Raw genomic sequence first — 19242 nt, 5'->3', positions numbered from 1 at the left:
ATGAAGAAATGTACTAAAAGGGGGTAGCTGTATGTGAAGACATTGAGGAAAAGTGCCAGTTTCTACACTTACATGGAACTACAGGTTTGTAAGTTGTGCCAGGGGAAGTTTAGATTGGATATCAGGAAAAATTTATTTACTGAAAGGGTTGTCAGGCACTGGAACAGCTTGCCCAGGGAGGTGGTTCAGTCACCATCCCTGGAGGTATTTAAAAGACATGCAGATGTGGTGCTTAGAGACATGGTGGTGGACTTGCCAGTTTGCTAGGTTAGTGGTTGGGCTTGATGATCTTAAAGGTCTTTTCCAATCAAAATTACTCTATGATTCCCATTTCCTTCCCTTATTTATTTTATTTTGTTTACTACAGCAGTTTTTTGCCACATTGCCCATAGATACAAACATGCCTGCCCTAGAGTTGGACTCTGACAGTGATCTGGACAATATATGGATGATTAATATATCAGTCAAGTAATGAAAAAGATGTTAGAATGGCAATTTCTGTTTCATTTACTATGGTTCATTTTCTATTGTAAGTTAGTTACAGGTAAAGCTACCATGAATTAATGTAATATATTAATTATACAAAAGTTTATGTAAAAATGTGAAAAAAAATATCTATACTAATTTACTCATATGTAAAAGTAATGTGAATTATCAGTGTTTAAAGTTTCCCTCATTATAATCTTTCTCTTCCTACTCATTAATCTTGCTGGGAGATTAAAATGCATATAGTTTCCATTCTTACAGTTGGAAAGACTGCTAAATGCATGACAGTTTTAATTCCTTTTGCCTAGAAAACCCTGCAGTACTCTTCAGGGAGTCTGGGTACAACTGTGATGGACATTACTGAATCATAAACATAGCAGTTGAAGCAATGCAGTCTAACAGAAAATTAGTGTGTATATATACATGCATGTTTGTCTCTTCTGTTCATTGTGGAACACATTATTTGTGAAAGTATCCCTTGTGCTGTTTTTCATATCTCTTAGCAGAGGCAGTACATTTGACTAATTCAGTGGCATCAGCAAGGGATAACTGCAGTTGAATTACTGAAGTTAATTTTTGTTTAGCATTGAAACTTTAAGGAAAAAAACCCACTTTAAAAAGGTTTACTATATTACTTGAAAGATTCTGGACAATTTTCTAGGAGGGGTAGGGGGGAAAGTTAAAAGCTTTCCTGATTAAGTTCAAAATAGCACTGAAACTTTTTCTCTTAAAAAAAATAATAAAAATTTCTCTTATTTGTTGAGCTGTCACCGTTTCACTCAGGTCCAACAACAATGCTCTTGATCCCTTCCCCCTCCCACCCAGATAGGGAAGGAGAGAGAGAAAAACAGAGAGAGTTTACTGGATTGAAAACTAAATGACACAGCTTTAATTAAACACTAATGATAAAAGAAAATACACACTATTATATACAAATGTGTTCAGGAAATGTACAAAACCCCTATTGCCTCCCCTCACCCCCAGCAGCTCCCACAGCATCTCCTGAGCTGGGAACAGTCCCAAAAAATCCCGGAGCTGCTGCGGAGAAAGCAGAGAGTGATGAGGGTCAGGAGAGCTCGAGCCTGGGGGTTGACGGTGATGGATGGAAGGAGTCCTCCCTGGACGTTGGCCATGGACAGAAGAGAAGGGAAGAAGAAGCAGGAAGGAAGTTGTCTTCTGTGATCTCTGACCTTCCTCTGAGCTTACATAGATACATGGAATGGAATATCTCTGGCCAGTTTAGCTGTCTGTCTAACTCAGCCTCCTACGGGAGTTCATAGATCTCCCCATAGTGTCTGAGCCATCAGAGTGAAGGTGCGACCTTGAAGACCCAGCAGTTAAAAAATATTCCGCTCTTATCAGCCTTAGTCGGAACGCTCTGGTGCTAGTTAAAAGAAAGCTTACTGAAGGGGAAAAAAAAATTGGTAAAAGGAAAATTGACTTTATCCTCACTCAAACCAGGACATGAGCTTATAATAATTTTGAATGTGTAGTAGAACAGAACTTCTTTCAGATGTGTGGAAATCTAAGCTGTTGCATTGTGACTCTGCAACTGAAGTTGAAAAAACAAACCACTCCAAACATTATAGTTTTTAGACACTTTGTTGGAGGTCATGTCCGCAGTCAATTTCATTGTACTATGTAGTGCAGCACTTGTTAATAATGATTTAGCATGAAATCAGTGAAGTATGAGCTTTTGTGTTTAGAAACAACTTTTGCTGCTAAACCAATGTAGTAGACAAGAAGGTAAAAGGAAAGAGTTGGGTTGTTGTAAAAACAGAATGGCTAGTGACTGAGAAAGGCTGATGAGCGATGTAGCTTTGAGATAAGATAGGATAGTGCTTCAGATTGTAGCTTGTCAAGAGCTGTCTGCATCTAGTGAAATGGGTTAGTTCCTTGCCAAATCATTCCAGCAAGAAGATTTAGTTTTCAGGGGAAAGACTCTGAATTTCAATAAAGGAATTTTTGTTACTTGTTTTGAAGAGGGGAAAAAAAACCCCACTTGGTTGATCTTTGTGATTTAGAGGAACTTAAAATTTCACTGTGCTTGCAAGTTTTGCTACAGAAGTGAGAATTTACAGTCCTCATGAAAAACTGAATTTGGGCAAGACATAAGCCTCTGAGGAACTCTTATGTCTGTGTACTCTGTAGAAGTTTTACTGTTTTTAACATGGAAAATATTTTATTAAAAATTCCTGTTTCAATCAGCTGACCATATCTTTTAGTGGAAATAATTTGATGTGCTTTTATGCTAGATTAAAGGTGCTGAATGGATCTTCATTATAAAGATGTATCTAATTCATACCAGATTAGAGTTGGGAGGGGAAAAGGAAACTAGAATAGAATATAGGAAATATCTGCTTTCTTTAGTGTATATATATATGTGGATATATGTACATGAATATTTAAAGAGTGTGAATATTCATGAGTGTGTAAGTATGTAGAGAGGAGTTTGTGTGTGTGTATAATAGAAGTGTATATAGACAGTGTTGCAGTACCAGAGTTCTATGCAGTTCTAAAGGTATGTGATACCAAACTCAATCTATATTTATTTTGTGCTGTCTCATTTCTTGGACATTCTGTATTGCCACTTGCAATGATTAAAATGCAGTCTTATTAAAAAAAAAATAGGTAAAATTTTAAAAAATCACCCAAAATAACAACTTAGATCTTTTGCCTTCTACTTAAATCTGATTGTATTTTAAATATGCTCCATGCAATTGCAAGGTTTGGGAATGTGTTAATAAAATCAGCAAGTCTCACTGAACTGCATGTATACATACTATTATGTGGGAGTTGAAAACAGTAAAGACTCAAGATCACCAAGAAACAACGTATTCCAAGAAACATTGAACAAAACCTTGGAAGTCTTAATATTGAAAGAAATACAAAAGATTACTCATTTGCAATGTGTGGGAAGGAACAAGTATTACAAGCATGTGAAATCTTTCTCTTATAATCAGTCTGCAGTTACAAGAAAGCAACTATTAATCTCTGCTAACTTTAATCCCTTGAGAGAAATATTTCCTGCTTTTCTCTGTTCCCAGTTTTCTAACTACTCTGAGTGGAAACAAACTGAGATGACACAACTTTTAAAATATGGAAGCATTTATATAAATTAATGTATCCATTATTCAGGAAATAATTTGCTTGTTCAATAAGACAATAGGTTTTTTATTGCAGTTTGCTACATTGTAATAGTAGAAAAGCTATTCCATCTTTCTTTCACTTTTAGTTTTTTCCTTTTTTTTGTTTTTGTTGATACTTAATGTGTTTAAGGAAGGTACATTTACCACACAATATATGCAACAATCAAATGCAATTATCAGTGTATTTTAAATTATATTTTATATTTTAAATTATATATTTCTTTTTTTTAACAGAAGGAAGGAGAAAACAATCACAATGTTCGACTGGCATTTGGAAATGGAATAAGAAATGATGTATGGAGAGAATTCTTAGACAGATTTGGTGCTGTTAAAATCTGTGAGTTTTATGGTGCTACTGAAGGAAACATTTGTTTCATGAACCACACAGGAAAAATTGGATCTGTTGGAAGAACCAATTTCTTTTACAAGGTGACTGTTTAGTTACATTGTACTTTGTAAAAGGGAGTGCTGAAGGTATATGTGTTACTTAGTATGAATATGGAAAGACTATAAGTATTTTATCATCCAGAAAAGGCCATTAATTCCATTTAGAGTGATCTGAAATCAATTCTGTTCTGTCTTTTTCAATACTCTTTTTCCTAGAAAAAAATCTTTAGTAAGCTTTCAGTTATTTCTGTAGTTTCAGTCATACGGAAAGCAGCTAAAGCACATTGTGAGCAGGTTCACTATCTGCCTAAGACCATTCTCCAAGGGTCCTGAGGTTTGTTGGCTCCCAACCCTTCCTGCAATGTACACATATTTGGTATTCTATGACTGCTGAGTTCAATGAGAAGAATGAAAGTTGTTGCTGCAAACCAGATGCAGTGCAGAGACAAACTACCTGGCCTTGGTAATATGGGATGGTCTATCTAGCCAGGTCAGTGTGTTGATTATTACCAGTTCTATGTGGAAATAGAACTTCTCCAAATCTCTGTCAAATCAAGGAAGTTTCAGAGACTACTCCAAAGCTCCATCAGGAGTTTTTTCGTAAGTTATGTGTTTTGGTCCAGAGAATTTATGGTTGTGTGACATACACAGTCTCTCTCAAAGGATTTGTGTTGGTGGAACAACATGGCAAATTAATAATAATATTATAGTTACATGTATAAAATTAAGAGTTCTGCAATCTGCTTCTGCTAGCTTTGGTGCAGTTCCTCTGGATGGCTGTTCCTTTGGTCTGCTTCATGACACTTGTTAGCAGAAGCAGTTAACTCCCTTGTCTGCTGAAGCAGACTAATGTTGAACAAGGGCAGTTTCAGAGAAGCCTGTAAGAGGATAAAGAGAGAAGGAATGCTAAAAATATCCTGAGAAGTACTTCTCTAGGTTGTTTTTATTATTTTTTTTTTGAAGTATGTATTTAAACAAATATTTTGGGGACCTTTTATGTGTTTTTGATTACTATGCAATTGGTGTGTTGTGACAAGCTAACTACGTATTAATTAAATGGCTAAGTTCATTTTTACTTCAGGCATTTTTTTTGTGGTTTTTTGATATATATTACAGGCTATAGATCACTAAACAATGTGTTCTGAAGTGTAGCTGGTTTTTGTTTTAGTTCGGTCTGATTGACATCTGCTAGACATCTAGTAATATGTAAAGGAGAGCAACTTTTGTTTCTGATTTTCTGACCCGTGAATGATCTGAAGTTGGAAAGGGAGATTGTCTCCTGCTGGAAAGCAGAGAAGGCACAGACAAGGTCCACCCCTCCAATTCCTAGGTTGTTTTTTTTTTTCTTCAAAGAGATGGTGCATCAACTTTTGAAGCATCATTCTCTTGACACATGGGATGATACAAGGAGATGCTCTTAGGTACAGTGGCTAGGAATTTCCTAAACACCTGTTTCTTAAATTGGAAATAGAAAGAACCGAGGGAAAAAGGTGGCTTGTGTTTACATATATGTCATAAAGTCAAAGGAAGAAACTTTATTCCCAGTGGCATAATTGCACAGTCAGAATGAAGTAAATGCAGTATAAAAGGCATACATACAGATGCTGAGTCATAGTGGGAGTAGTAGCAGCTAGGTTCCAAGTACAGTATTTTTAGCATAGGAAAAGGAAAAGAAAGAGGAAGGCATTTCTTTTGTAGGCAATGGCAATGGCACAGTTTCTAAAGCTGAAATGCAAGCAAAAGTTAAAGCTTTACAAGAAAAATTGAGCTCTCAGAATGAGCAAAGTAGCTTTTCTGTCAATCACTGTCACGGTTTGGGAACACATATATATGTAGAACCTTAACATTTATCACAACACACTTATTTTCTTAAAAATGTGGAAGATGCATGTTAATAGGAAGAAATAGATGAATAACACAGCAGTTGCCAGACAGCCAGGAAGCCACTGTGTGTGAGATCTTAACTCAAAGCAATGCTCTTATTTGCACTAGTTTAGTTTCACATTCATGTAACATTAACAGTGTATAGACTAAACAGTATTTTATTATTTAACTATCTTCTTTGTAAAATATTTTTCATTTTACCAGCTAAAAATTTATTCAGAGGCCTCTATTTTTCTGTTCATTGCCTCCATATGAACATCCTTCTCGAAAGTTTTAACGTACCACAGTTTCAAGCACATGAACCAATCACTCATACATGAGCATAGTGTGAAACTAAACTAGTGCAAACAAGAGCATGCTATGAGCTTGTTCTTTTGATCAACTATTAAAAATGTATTTTTGTTTCAGTCTTAGCATAGAAGGAAAGCGCAGTGGTGAGCATTGAAAAGATCCAGTGAAACAAGTTCATGCATTTGAGACTGAAATTGGTGTGCTTGTATTTGATTTTTGTTGCTATTTATTCAGAATTCCTTGAAAACAAAATGATGTGATACAGCTACAATAAAATTTCAAATTAGGATAAAATAATTATGCAACTCTTTGTCCAAATTAGTTGCAGAAACACAAAAAGGCTTATGTTTTAGCATCCTACTCATTGTTTCAGTCACTTTCATAACACCATCCTAAACTTGTGTTGCATTTCTACGTTGTGAAGAGTGTAAGAGTTTTTTTGTATGTTTTTAAAGTTGTTTTCTCTGCTTGCTAAGTTTTCTCCAGGAGAATGTATTTGTACATCCTTGGTTTGACTAGTTGTTAAATAGATTGCTGATAAACATTTTGAAAATGGAAATCGAATCAGAATTCAGAGCTGCTGAAAAAAGTAATGTGGAAGCAAAAAAAATGTACAGTATGTGGAAAAAGGGACTGGTCACTTGGGAGAATTATAGGAATGTTGCCAGGGTATGTAGAAAGATGAAAGCCCTCTTAGAACTAAATCTAGCAAAGGAAGCAAAAGAGAACAAGTAAGGGTTCTTCAAATACATCAGTGGTAGAAGGAAGAATAGGGAAAATGTGAGCCAACTGCTGTATGAGCCCTGGTAACAGAGGATGAAGAGAAGGCAGAGTTACTGAATGCCTTCTTTGCTTCAGTCTTTACTCCTAAGACCAGCCCTTCTGAATCCTAGACCCTGGGTGTAAGAGAGAAAGCCTGGAGGAAGAAAGACTCTCTACCGGTCAATGAGGATTAGGTTAGAGAGCAGTTGGGTAAACTGAATATACACAAATGCATGGGCCCTGATGGGATGCACCCAGGAGTGCTGAGAGAGCTGGCTGATGTTGTTTCTCTACCACTCAATAATTTTTGAAAGATCATGGAAAACTGGAGAAGTGCCTGAGTGCTGGAGAAAAGCCAGTGTCACTTCAATCTTCAAAAAGGTCAAGAAGGAGGATCCAGGAAAATACAGAGTGGTCAACCTCACCTCCATCCCTGGAAAAATGGTAGTGCAGCTCATTCTGGAGGTCATCTCTAAGCACATGGAAGAGAAGAATGTTATCAGGAGTAGCCAGTACAAATTCAGGAAGGGGAAATCATGTTTGACTAATCTGATAGCCTTCTATGATAGTGTGACTGAATGAATAGTGTGTCAAACAGGTCATAGGGGGTTCTCCTTAGCCTCTACTCTGCCCTCAGGAGACCATACCTGGAGTACTGTGTTCAGTTCTGAGCTCTCCAGTTCAAGAGGGACAAGGATATACTAGAGAGAGTTCAATGAGGGGCTGTGAGGATGATTAAGGAACTGGGACATCTGTCTTATGAGGAAAGACTGAGAGACCTAGGGCTGTTTAGTCTTGAGAAGACTGAGAGGTGATACAGTGTTTACAAATATCTGAAGGGTGGGTGTCCAGAAGAGTGGGCTAGTCTCTTTATAGTGGTGCCCTGTGATAGGATGAGGGGCAATGGACAAAAACTGGATCACAGGAAGTTCCACCTAAACATGCAGAAAAACTTCTTTACTGTAAGGTTAGTAGAGTACTGCTCAGAGAAGTTGTGGAGTCTCCTTCTCTGCAGACTTTCCAGACTTGTCTGGATGCTTTTCTGTGTGACCTGCCCTAGGTGTTCCTGCTCTGGCAGGGGGGTTGGACTCGATGATTTCCAGAGGTCCCTTCCAACCCCTAACATGTGGTTATTCTGTGATAATCCCAAACTGGGCAAACTGAAGATTTAGGATAGCTACAAACACAGTAGCTCGTCTAGTGTCAGGCATATGATACCTGTCACTGTCTCTCAAAAGTCTGGATTTATATCACAGTAGAAAAATGAAGTGAAATAGGAGTCAGACCCAGTATATTGGAGAAAACATATATTGCAATTTCAAGAGCTGATAAAGAGTGTCTTGCCATTCCCTTCAGCTTATTCAGATCTATGTTCTCTGTCATCTTTATACAAGAGGAAGGTTAGTTGGGAAACATAACTAGGAAGTCAGTTAGGTGAGCAGTGTCAGGACTCAGTGTCCCCAGTATTTTAGAAAAATGCATAAGTAAGCCTGATGTAACTGTGGAACATGCACAGCTACATAATCGTTTCAAAATATATATGAGTACATACCCTTCTGTTGGTGCTCATGTTAAGACTTTCTGCCATACACCAGCCAGAGAAAGCCTGAGAGAAAAACTGAGGCTAGATAAGCAAGAGTAAAGCCCAACAGGAAGCAGGTTTGCCGTTGTAAAGAGATTTAGTCCTTTGTTTTTCTATTGCTTTATGTGCCAGAAAATCCCAAGAATACTTTTTCTATCATCATGTCAGTTAAATTCCACATATGCTTCTATTGCACTGACTCGTGCAGGCTCTTTCACTCATATGTGGATCCCATAGCTTATTTGTAAGAAAATTAACAAAATTATGGTTCTATTTTTGAAAGTTACATGATTATAAAAATGCTTTGATGTTGCCTACCCGCAGGAAGTGGCATAAGTTTACATACAAAGTATTTACTGTTTTAAATGAAACCACAGTGTACTTCAAGATGAGCAAGACTGGAATAAAGGTTTCCTTGCTTTTATTTGCTGCCACCAAATGTTGCTGTATAGATGAATAACTGATTACCCTCTTTCCTTCTTTTAGCTTTTTTTCCCATTTGATTTAATCAAGTATGATTTTCAAAAAGATGAACCAATTAGAAATAAGCATGGTTGGTGTGAAAAGGTTGAGAAAGGTAAGTATGTATTTCAATAGGATATAATGGTGTTTCGATTGGAATATAGATACTCCTGAGAATTTTTTAAAGGAGTTTTGCTATTGTATTACTGTACTATGCCAACATCAACTATTACTCTTTGCTCTGACAAAAGCAATATGATTTTTGATCCAAGACAGAACTTTATTAAACATACTAGAAGCTTACACCAGAAACACTTAGGAGATGCTTAGATATAATAACAGAAAAGCAATGTTCAAAAGTGATGATGTGATATGCTCTCTGAATATGTAGGTGACATCTGTGTTTTTTAATGGAGGTTAACGTAGTGAGATGGTTGTCTGAGAGATCTAAAAGAAAGACTGGTGGATTAGAGCAAATGCTTTTTGGGGAGAGATCAAGTATTCCAGACTAAGTGGGTAGACTGAACAATCATTTTGGTTGTGGGGGTTTCTGTGTATTTTTGGTTGGTTGGATTTGTGGAGGTGTTTTCTTGTTTGTTTGGTTGGTTGTTTTTGTGTTGTTTTGGTTTTTTTATTGGTTGGGTTTTGTGGGTTTGTTTGTTTGTTTGTTTTGTTGGGGTTTTTTGTGGTTTTGTTTTGTTTTGTTTTGTTTTGTTTTAAAGAAGTTGCTTGATTATAGCCATTTTGAAAATACTTATAAAATATCTGGTGTGTCTCTATTATACCTGTTTTCAAAGTGTGTATCAGATACTGAAGCATTTCTGTTGTACTTCTGGAAGGTAATAGCTGTAATGAATGCCTGGAAGCTGAAGCATGAAAGACTTATATTAAATGTCAGGCAGACAGCTTTAACAGAGAGCTGAAGCAGATTTTTCAAAGGAGTTAAGAGATTCCCAAAAAGGTCTTAATCAAAGATGAGCACTTTCCGGAAAATACAGCCCCAAACCCATTAAATTGTATAGGAGATTACCTCAAGAGATGTCAGACTGACTTGCAAAGGGAACACCTGTTCTAATTCTTTTCCAGTTATTGCAGTCAGTCTAATTAAAAAGCATTATCTTTATCTATAGACATTGTCTTACTTATGCCCTGTATCTTCAGAGCACCATGTGACATAATCAGTGAACTAAATCCTTAAACACTAAAAACTAAAACCTTAAACATTACTAGTTTAAAAAACCAGCACAGCTCTTTTATAAGGAGGCAGTCTTAATTAAAAATTTGTATGTTTCCATATTTATAATTGTTATCTCTGCTACAAAGTAATGTAACTTAACCTTTTTGGGAGCACATTCTGAACAATAAAACTTAGGAGTTCATACAGCTATTCCATTTTCAGCAAACTAAACCCCTCATACTCTACATGCATAACAGGATAATCCTTTGCCCATCTCTCCCTGTTTTTCTAGAAATAAATTGTATTAAAACATTATATTTCAATCAAAAAATAAAGCAGTGAGGCTATAAAATATTAATGAAAATCCTTAAGAAGTGTTCTGAGAACTTTGGGTAAAAAGGGTAAATTGAGGTTTAAAGTGTCGTTTCAATGCATGCTCTTTATGAACACTATTTTTTTTCAGTAGAAAGCTGATGAATGTAAGACACATATTGGAAATTCAGTAAGGTGTGGGGAGGGGGACATGATAGTGACTTGAAGCATGCATTTTGAGAGGACAGTAGACCTAGTAATGAACTTACAATTGCTGACAGTTCTGGGAGAAAACTGATGATTCTGCAGGAAGAAATAAAAAAAACCAACAACTGGGAGTTTGAGTGGACAATATTGTACTGTGTCTTTATTGTCAATTTGCATTTAGAGATGACCACAGGAATGGTAAAGCAGTAGAATAGGTAAGGTTTTATTAATGGATTTTATATACTGAACCCTGCCAAACTTGGTTCCTAGTGTTCTACAATTGTATGTACCAAATTAATATTAATGTGTAAAGTACAGGAAATTTGAAATGATAACTTATGCTGAAATTCTTTCAACTTCTCTGTATAGGTGAGGCAGGTCTTCTCATTTCCAAAGTCAATGCAAAGAACCCTTTCTTTGGTTATGCTGGCAATAAGAGACACACAGAAAAGAAATTACTCTGTGATGTATTTAAGAAGGGAGATATTTATTTTAATACTGGCGATCTGATGGTTCAAGACCATGAGAATTTTCTTTATTTTTGGGACAGGATTGGAGATACCTTCAGGTAAAATAGTTGTTTGTTTTCACATTTCTTAATTAAAAAGCATGGTCATGCAGAATAGAGTAATACTGTTCTACTTGTTTTCAACCAAAGTATTCAGTTTGTTACTACTGTGATGTAGTTTATAATCATCTTGAAGTGGATGACAGGCTTAATTTTGTAAAAAGTGTTCATGTGGAGTTGGATAGCTGATTTCCAGAATGTTTTGTAGGAATTACAGCTCTTTGAACAGTCCTTCAAATAAGCATATTAACTAGTGATGGTTTTGCTGTGAGCAAGGAAGTTGGATACTAAAATGAAGAAAAATGTACCAAAAATCAAGACTAGTGAAATTTTATATGCTCAGATACACATTGAAATTTTGAAAACCATTATAACAGATTATAATAAGCTTTTATTGTGCTCTATAATGATAGCTAATATCCAGTATCATTAAAATTGAAAATGTTGGATTCTGGTGATCAGATCAATATACCAATGTCAGAAGTGGGAACAAATTTCAGGTGTTTCTATTCTGAAATTAATAGAGTTCCTACTAAATTTAATGTTTTTAAAGAGGACGTGTCCATATGTTTTCATGGGATTGAGCTGCATTTTCACTTGTTTTAGATGGAAAGGGGAGAATGTTGCAACCACAGAAGTTTCTGATGTCATCTTAATGTTGGACTTCATACAAGAAGCAAATGTGTATGGTGTATCTGTGCCAGGTAAAAGAAGCTTTAGTTCTGTATTTTTTCTTCCCCTGGGTTAGTTGTTACCTTCATAACTCTTACTTATAGGTCTAAAACATGAAGTCACTCTGACTGTGTAATGCTTAATATCTAGATAAAGTGTAGATGTAGATAACGAAAAAAATCACATTGTGAATAAGCCAACAAATTGTGCATTTTTCTGTGTATGCAGTGGTGTGTATTTTTGAAAAGTTACCTTTTGTAAATCTGTGATAGATACATAATCTAAATTTAAGCTTAAAGACTTACTAAAATGACATCTGTGGAAAATCCACATATCTCTGTGTCAAAGTAAAATGTCAACAAGGTAAGAATTAAAGTGTATAAACACATTATTCTGTCTTCTTTCACTTTTCAATTAGCCTCATAAACCTCATAAACAGATACATTACAAAACCAAGGACAGGGTGAAAAGAAAACTAAGGTAAAAATAAATATTAAGGAAATACATAAATTTTTAAAATCATTGTTCTTGGTTAATTTTCATGAGATCATCTGAGCTTGATTCCCGTTCATGCTAAATCTTTACTTAAAATGTGTACAAGCTCTGGCTGGGATAGAGATAAGTTTCTTTATAGTGGTCTGTATCGTGCTGTGCTTTGCATTGGTGACTTAAAACCAGGTTGATAATTTACCAACACTTGGCTAGCACTGAACATATCTTGCATTGTATCAAGACTTGCTTCTTGCAATGAGGATGCTGGTGGCTAGCAAGAAGCTTGGAGCATACGTAGATGGGACACTGAGCCCAAACTGACCAAGGGGATATTCCATATGATATGATGCTATGCTCAGTAATAACAGCTCGGAGAAAGGAAGAGGGTGATCTGTTTGTGGTTATGATGTTTGTCTTCCCAAGCAACTGAGTGAGGCCCTGCCCTGCAGGAAGTAACTGGATGGATACAAGCTCTTCAGAAAAGACAGGCAGGGGAGAAGAGGAGGGGGTGTTGCCTTCTACATCAATGATCAGCTGGAGTCTAAGGAGCTCCTCCTGGATGGATGAGCAGGTGACTGAGATCTTGTGGGTCAGGGTTTAAGGGGAGACAGGGGCAGGTGATATCATAGTGGGGGTCTGCTACTGCCCATCTGATCAGGAAGACTGAACAGATGAGACTCTCTGTAGACACATAGGAACAACTTTGTGGTCACAGGCCCTGGTCCTCATGGGGGATTTCAAGCATCCCGACATCTACTGGAGAAAAAACATGGCAAGGCAATTCAGGAAGTTCATGGAATGCATCGATGGCAATTTCCCTCTCCAAGTGATAGAGGAACCAAGCAAAGAAGGTGCTATGCCAGCATAGCATTGTACTCACCAACAAGGATGGGCTGGTGGACAATGTGAAGCTTAAGGTCAGCCTTGGCTGCACTGGCCATAAAATGATGGCATACAAGCTCCTTAGGGCAACAAGGAGAGGGTACACAGGAACCTCGCTACCTTTCATTTCAGGAGAGCAGACTTTGACCTCTTCAGGGATCTGCTTGGTAGAGTACCATGGGATAAAGCCCTGAGGGGAGAGCAGCCGAAGAAAGCTGGTCAATATTCTAGGATTGCCTCCAAGCCCAGCAGCAATGAGTTCCAGCAAAGACGCAGACAACACTCAGATGTAAAAAGAAATTTTACAGATGGTGGAAGCAAGGACAGGCAGCCTGGGAGATGTACAAAGAAGTTGTCTGAGCAGCCAGGGGTCAGGTTTAGGAAAATTAAAGCCCTCCCCTTGCCAATTAAATCTGGTCGGGGGCATAAAGGGAAACAAGAAAATCTTCTACAGGTACATCAGTGATGAAAGGAAGACTAGGTAAAATGTGGGCCCTCTCTAGAACAAAACAGGAAACCTGGCCATGTGGGATATGGAAGAGGCTGAGGTACTCAGTGACTTCTTTTCCTCGGTCTTTACTGGCAAGGGCTCTGGCCATACCACCCAAGTTGCAGAAAGCAAAGGAACTGGGAGAAGGAAGATCCACCCACTGTAGGAGAACATCAGTTTCAAGACTACCTGAAGAACCTGAAGGTGCACAAGTGCATGTGACATGTTTAGATGCATCTGTGGGTCCTGCAGAAAGTGGCAGATGAAGGTGCTGAACTGCTTTCCACCCTATTTGAAAAGTACTGGCAGACTGACAGATTTCCCACTGACTCAAAAAGGAGGAACATAGCCCCCATCTTCAAAAAGGGAAAAAATGAGGAGCTGGGGAAACTACAGGCCAATCAGTCTCACCTCTGTGCCCGGTGAGATTATGGAGCAGATCCTTGTGAAGGTTTTGCTAAAGGTCATGAAAAGTGAGGGAGTGGGTCTTTGGCAAATGACGTGGCTCCAGTAAGGGCAAACAATGCCTGACAATATTTGTTGTTTCTTTACAGTTGGGTCACAGCTTCATGGATAAGGGCAGAGCACCTGATGTCATCTACCTGGATTGTGCAAAGCATTTGATGGTGTTCCACATGACATCCTGGTCTCTAAATTGGAAAGCTATGGATTCAATAGATGGACCACTCTCTAGATAAGAAATTGTCTGGATGGCTGCACTCAAAGAGTAGTGGTCAGCAGCTTGATGTCCAGATGGAGATCAGTGAGGAGTGGTGTTCCTCAAGGGTCCATACTGGGACTGGCGCTGTTTAATGTTTGTTGGCCACATGGACAGAGGAACTGACTGCACCCACAGCAAGTTTGCTAATGATACCAAGTTCTGTGATATGGCTGGTGCACTGGAGGGAAGGAAGGCCATCCAGAGGGACCTTGACAGGCTTGAGGGGTGGGCCCATGCCAACCTCATGAATTTTAATAAGGCCAAGTGCGAAGTCCTGCACATGAGTTGGGGCAATCCCAAACACAAATACAGGCTTGGCAAAGGCAGGATTGAGAGCAGCCCTGAGGAAGAGGACTTGGGAGTGCTAGTTGATGAAAATCTCAGCATGAGCCAGCAATGTGCACTTGCAGCCCAGAAAGCCAACCATATCCTGGACTGTATCAAAAGAAACATAATAAGCAGGTCAGGGAGGTGGTTCTTCCCCTCTGCTCTTGTGAGACCCCACGTGGAGTACTATGTCCAGTTCTGGAGCCCCCAGGACAGAATGGACATTGAGCTTTTGGAGTGAGTCCAGAAGAGGGCTACAGAGATGATCAGAGGTCTGGATTGCCTCTCCTATGAAGACAGTCTGAGAGACTTGGGCTTCTTCAGCCCAGAGGAGGTTCCAGGGAGAATTTATAGTGGTGTTCCAGTAGCTGAAGAGGGCCTACAAGAACTCTAGGGAAAGACTTTTTATGAGGGCATGGAGTGCTAGGACAAGAGGGGACAGTTTGAAGCTGAAAGAGGGTAGATTTAGCTTAGATATTAGGAAGAATTTTTTTGATGTGAGGGTGATGAGACACTGACACATTTTGCCCAGGAAAGTTGTGGATGGCCCCTCCCTGGAAGTGTTCCAGGTTGGAGGGGGCTTTCAGCAATCTGGTCTATTAGGAGGTGGCCCTGCCCATGGCAGGGGGCTTGGAACTGGATGATCTTTGAGGTCCTTTCCAACCCAAACCATTCTGTGATCTGCCTGATCATGGGAAATAGTGAACGAAGTCCTGGTTTTGCTTTACTATTGCATGCAGATTTTGCTTTCCCTATTAAATTGCCGTTTTGAGAGAAGATACTAACAAGAGATTAAGTCTAAACTGAAGAGATTACATAGTTGGCTAATTCTGGAAGGTGGCTCAGCACTCTTATTTTTTGAGAAGAATGGTACTGATGTTTATTTACATGTATTGATTAATAGTGAGCATGGGACTCCATTTCCTCTTACCTGCCAAAGTAATTTACTGCATTATTCCTTAATTTATCACTTGAGTAATCACCAGGTATATGTAGTACCTTTTAAAATACGAATGTAAACTTCCAGTTTTATGGAAACTCAGAAGATATTATATCACTATCGGTTTATTTATGCACTATAGTTTTCTTTTCTAAGGTTCACCACTAAAGTGTCAACATCATTCTATTTTCAAAATTCTCATCTCACTTCCTTTTCCCCAGATCATGAAGGAAAAGCAGGAATGGCCTCTCTTGTTTTAAACCAGAACACATCATTAGATTTGGAACAAATGTACAAGCACGTAGTGACCTACCTACCAACTTATGCATGTCCTCTTTTTTTAAGAGTCCAGGTAAGCTGCGTTATTGCACAGGGCATATAAACATGTACATAATTTGAACACAGAGGTACCAAAATGAATAACTGAAACTACTTGTTCATATACCACTTTATTGGTTTTATAACGGGTCCTGTTTGCTGTCTTCATTAATGGAGTCCTGGGAAAGGAATTACACAAGAATCAAAATTTGCAGATTAAGTTAAAACAGGAGGAATTGTACTAATGTGTAAGGATAGAGATCATACAATAGCATTTAGGGAGATTAGAAGCATTAACATGGGAAAACAGAAAGATTCAGATTAGTAAAATGTGAACAACTGCATCAGAAGAAAATAAATCTAAAATCCATTTAATGGAGTGAAAATGAGAAAAGAGTAGAGCTAAAGCAGGAGACACTCTGCACAATAAATGAAATGCTATTTGCTGTGTAAGATAATGACAAAAGTTAAAGCATTTGTAAAGGTACTATGCAAACTGAAAAGGTAAATTTAAATTGTAAGTTATTATCAAAATTGTTGAAGTCATCCCTATTTGTATACTAGTACTTTGCTGTAGTAACTGTCCAATTTGGGAAAAAAATAATTCCTACCCCCAAAAGTTAAAATGTAAATGTAATACAATGAACTACATATAGCTAGAAAAAAATGCATGAGTATAGAAAACATGCAATACTGATTATCACACTAAGTGAACTTTTATGAGTATCTTGATTTCTAGTGTTTTGAAAACATTATGACAAAGGCAAACAGAAAAAATGTTTTAAATATATTTATGAAGGAAATCTCCTAAGTTTGAGGAAAAGATTAAAAAACAAACCAACAAACATTGTTTGACAAGAGAAGATAAGTTATGTAAGCTGGTTTCCTGGACCAATCAGAGATTGAATACTTTTATGGAATGAAGGGGGAGAAAGGAAAATGCTATGAAGAACCTTCAGATTTAAATATATGACTTTGTATGTGTCTCATAAGTCCAGGAAGATACCTTTTGCAGCAGCATTGTGATATGAGCGAGCAAGATTATACTTGAGAATGTTAGGGTAGTCAGTTTATTAAAGGATGAGAATCTAAGTCTAGATTTATTGCTATACAGATGTACAAAAAAGCCTTTATGCTGGGTACAAGGAATCTGCATCTGGGGTAAGCCTAGATACCAAGTCTCTGGAACTTTGATTAGTATTTAAATGTCTGCCTTAAAGATGAATTGCTATTGGCACTGCTGTTATTTACCAGGAAAGAAGATATTGGTTGGAACTTCAAGGAAGAAAAATTACGCAATTGAATTCATCTGACATGTAATAATACTTCATAAGTTGTCAGCATGTTTCTTAGATCAACAAAAGCAAGTAGATACAACCTGGAGGTAGATCTGGAGTACATACAGTAGCTGAGTTGTTGGAGAATGTTTCATTTTTTGAGATTGTTTGCATATTTAGAAAAATGAAAAGACAGAAGACAGCAGTCAGACATCATAAAGCGGGGCTTTTTGCAAGGGACATGGTGATACTGAAAAGAAGCTTGAAATCCTTATAAAATGTGTGATAAAGGTGTCTTTATTTGGACCTGGCTGAGTATGAACTAATTTGTATGTGATCCTTTCAACCCTTTATTTAAGGTGACAAAAATAATATTGATAATTTCCTGAGTTTTATCAGTAAGAAGTTCTTGATAATGACTGTTTGTACTCTCAGATTCTCTCAATTTATAATGTGCACAAATGAAGAAGCTATATTGTTACAGTAGGCTGGGGCTGCATCATAAGAGGTACTATGATAAGACACTGCACAGTGATGCAAAAAGTAAGGGGTTTTAACTTTTTTTGAACATGCCTCCAAATGTTGGTCCATAGCAGCATGAAAGTTCTAGTTTTTCAGTGTGATGAGAATAAATAAACCTTATATCAAGTAAAATTTTCAAAAGCAAGCATGAATATGAGCAAAATGATAGAAGTTCTTCTATTGAATAATGGATCTTTCTCTATTCTATAGAAAAAAATGGAAATGACTGGAACATTCAAACAACAAAAATTTCGACTGGTGGAAGAAGGTTTTAATCCATCTACAATTACTGATCCTCTTTATTTTTTAGATAATTCTAAGAAAGCATATGTCTTGTTAACCAAAGAAGTACATGAGATGATCTTATCTGGGAAACTGAAACTTTAATTAACCTAATAACAGGCAATTAAGGGACAGTATGTTTGAGCTACTGTATGAGAAAACAGTAACATTAAATGCCAGTATTTATACATAGTAATATCGAATAGCATTTTTTATTCTTGATATTTATGCTCAGATATGGTTTGTATCTTTTCTCGCTTGATCATTATGATTCACTAATTATTTTTTACTTCTTGAATCCAATTTCTTTGTAAATTACCTGTAAAATGTGACTGAAATTTATTTCATCTTAATTTTGGAATACAAATGCTGAGTCTGACTTTTTCTTAGTACTAAATGATCATAGATGATACCTGGTATGAAAGATAGTAGAAAAACCTCAACATATAAAGATACTGTGACAGAAGTTGTTGCTTCTAGAGAGAACAAATGCCAGTAACATCTTTTGTTTTAATGTAGTTTACATTTCATATAAACTTCTGAATATTTATTTTAAGAAACAAAGGCTTCACAGTGGTTACAAGAAAAACTAACACTTCTGCAGACAACTTTTCTGATGGAACATAATAGGAAAGAGAGTGAAGCAGAAGAAAGCCATTCACATAAACCCAAAAATAAAATTTTTACGCTAACATCACTGCTGAGATTTTTTTGGTCATAATCCATTCATTTGTTAAACTGGCTGTTTGGAGTGTCAAATTCTGAAGACTAGAGCAAACTCCTGTGAAGTGTTTAGCAGCAGAGCAACAATAGGTGGAGAAAATGTTCACAATTAATAGGAAAAATTACATATATATCATAAAAAGAATTATTACAGCACAGTCATGCATATTGACTAAAAAATAGCTTACTTACTCTTATTAATGACAGCCAAAGATTATAATTTTGTGAGTATAAAATGAAACAGAGATTTTAAAATTCTAAATCATATGTTCTAATACATTGCTTTTTAAAAGTTTTAAAATAAAAGTACATTTATTAAACCAGATTCT

The 19242-nt window shown here is 37.1% G+C and overlaps 1 protein-coding gene across 1 annotated transcript in view; it reads left to right on the top strand.

The window, feature by feature from the left end:
* The window catches only part of SLC27A6 (solute carrier family 27 member 6), a 39687-nt gene extending 21392 nt beyond the window's left edge, over positions 1-18295 (top strand). Inside the window, exons 5-10 of the mRNA XM_051643663.1 lie at positions 3870-4064; positions 9028-9118; positions 11069-11267; positions 11874-11971; positions 16013-16143; positions 18119-18295. Of these exons, the coding sequence (XP_051499623.1) occupies positions 3870-4064; positions 9028-9118; positions 11069-11267; positions 11874-11971; positions 16013-16143; positions 18119-18295 (891 nt within the window). The remainder of the gene's footprint in view (positions 1-3869; positions 4065-9027; positions 9119-11068; positions 11268-11873; positions 11972-16012; positions 16144-18118) is intronic.
* Positions 18296-19242: the final 947 nt, after the last annotated feature.

The sequence above is a fragment of the Apus apus genome, chromosome Z (genome assembly GCF_020740795.1).
Source record: "Apus apus isolate bApuApu2 chromosome Z, bApuApu2.pri.cur, whole genome shotgun sequence".
Lineage (NCBI taxonomy): Eukaryota > Metazoa > Chordata > Aves > Apodiformes > Apodidae > Apus > Apus apus.
This window is presented reverse-complemented; position numbering and strand designations above follow the sequence as displayed.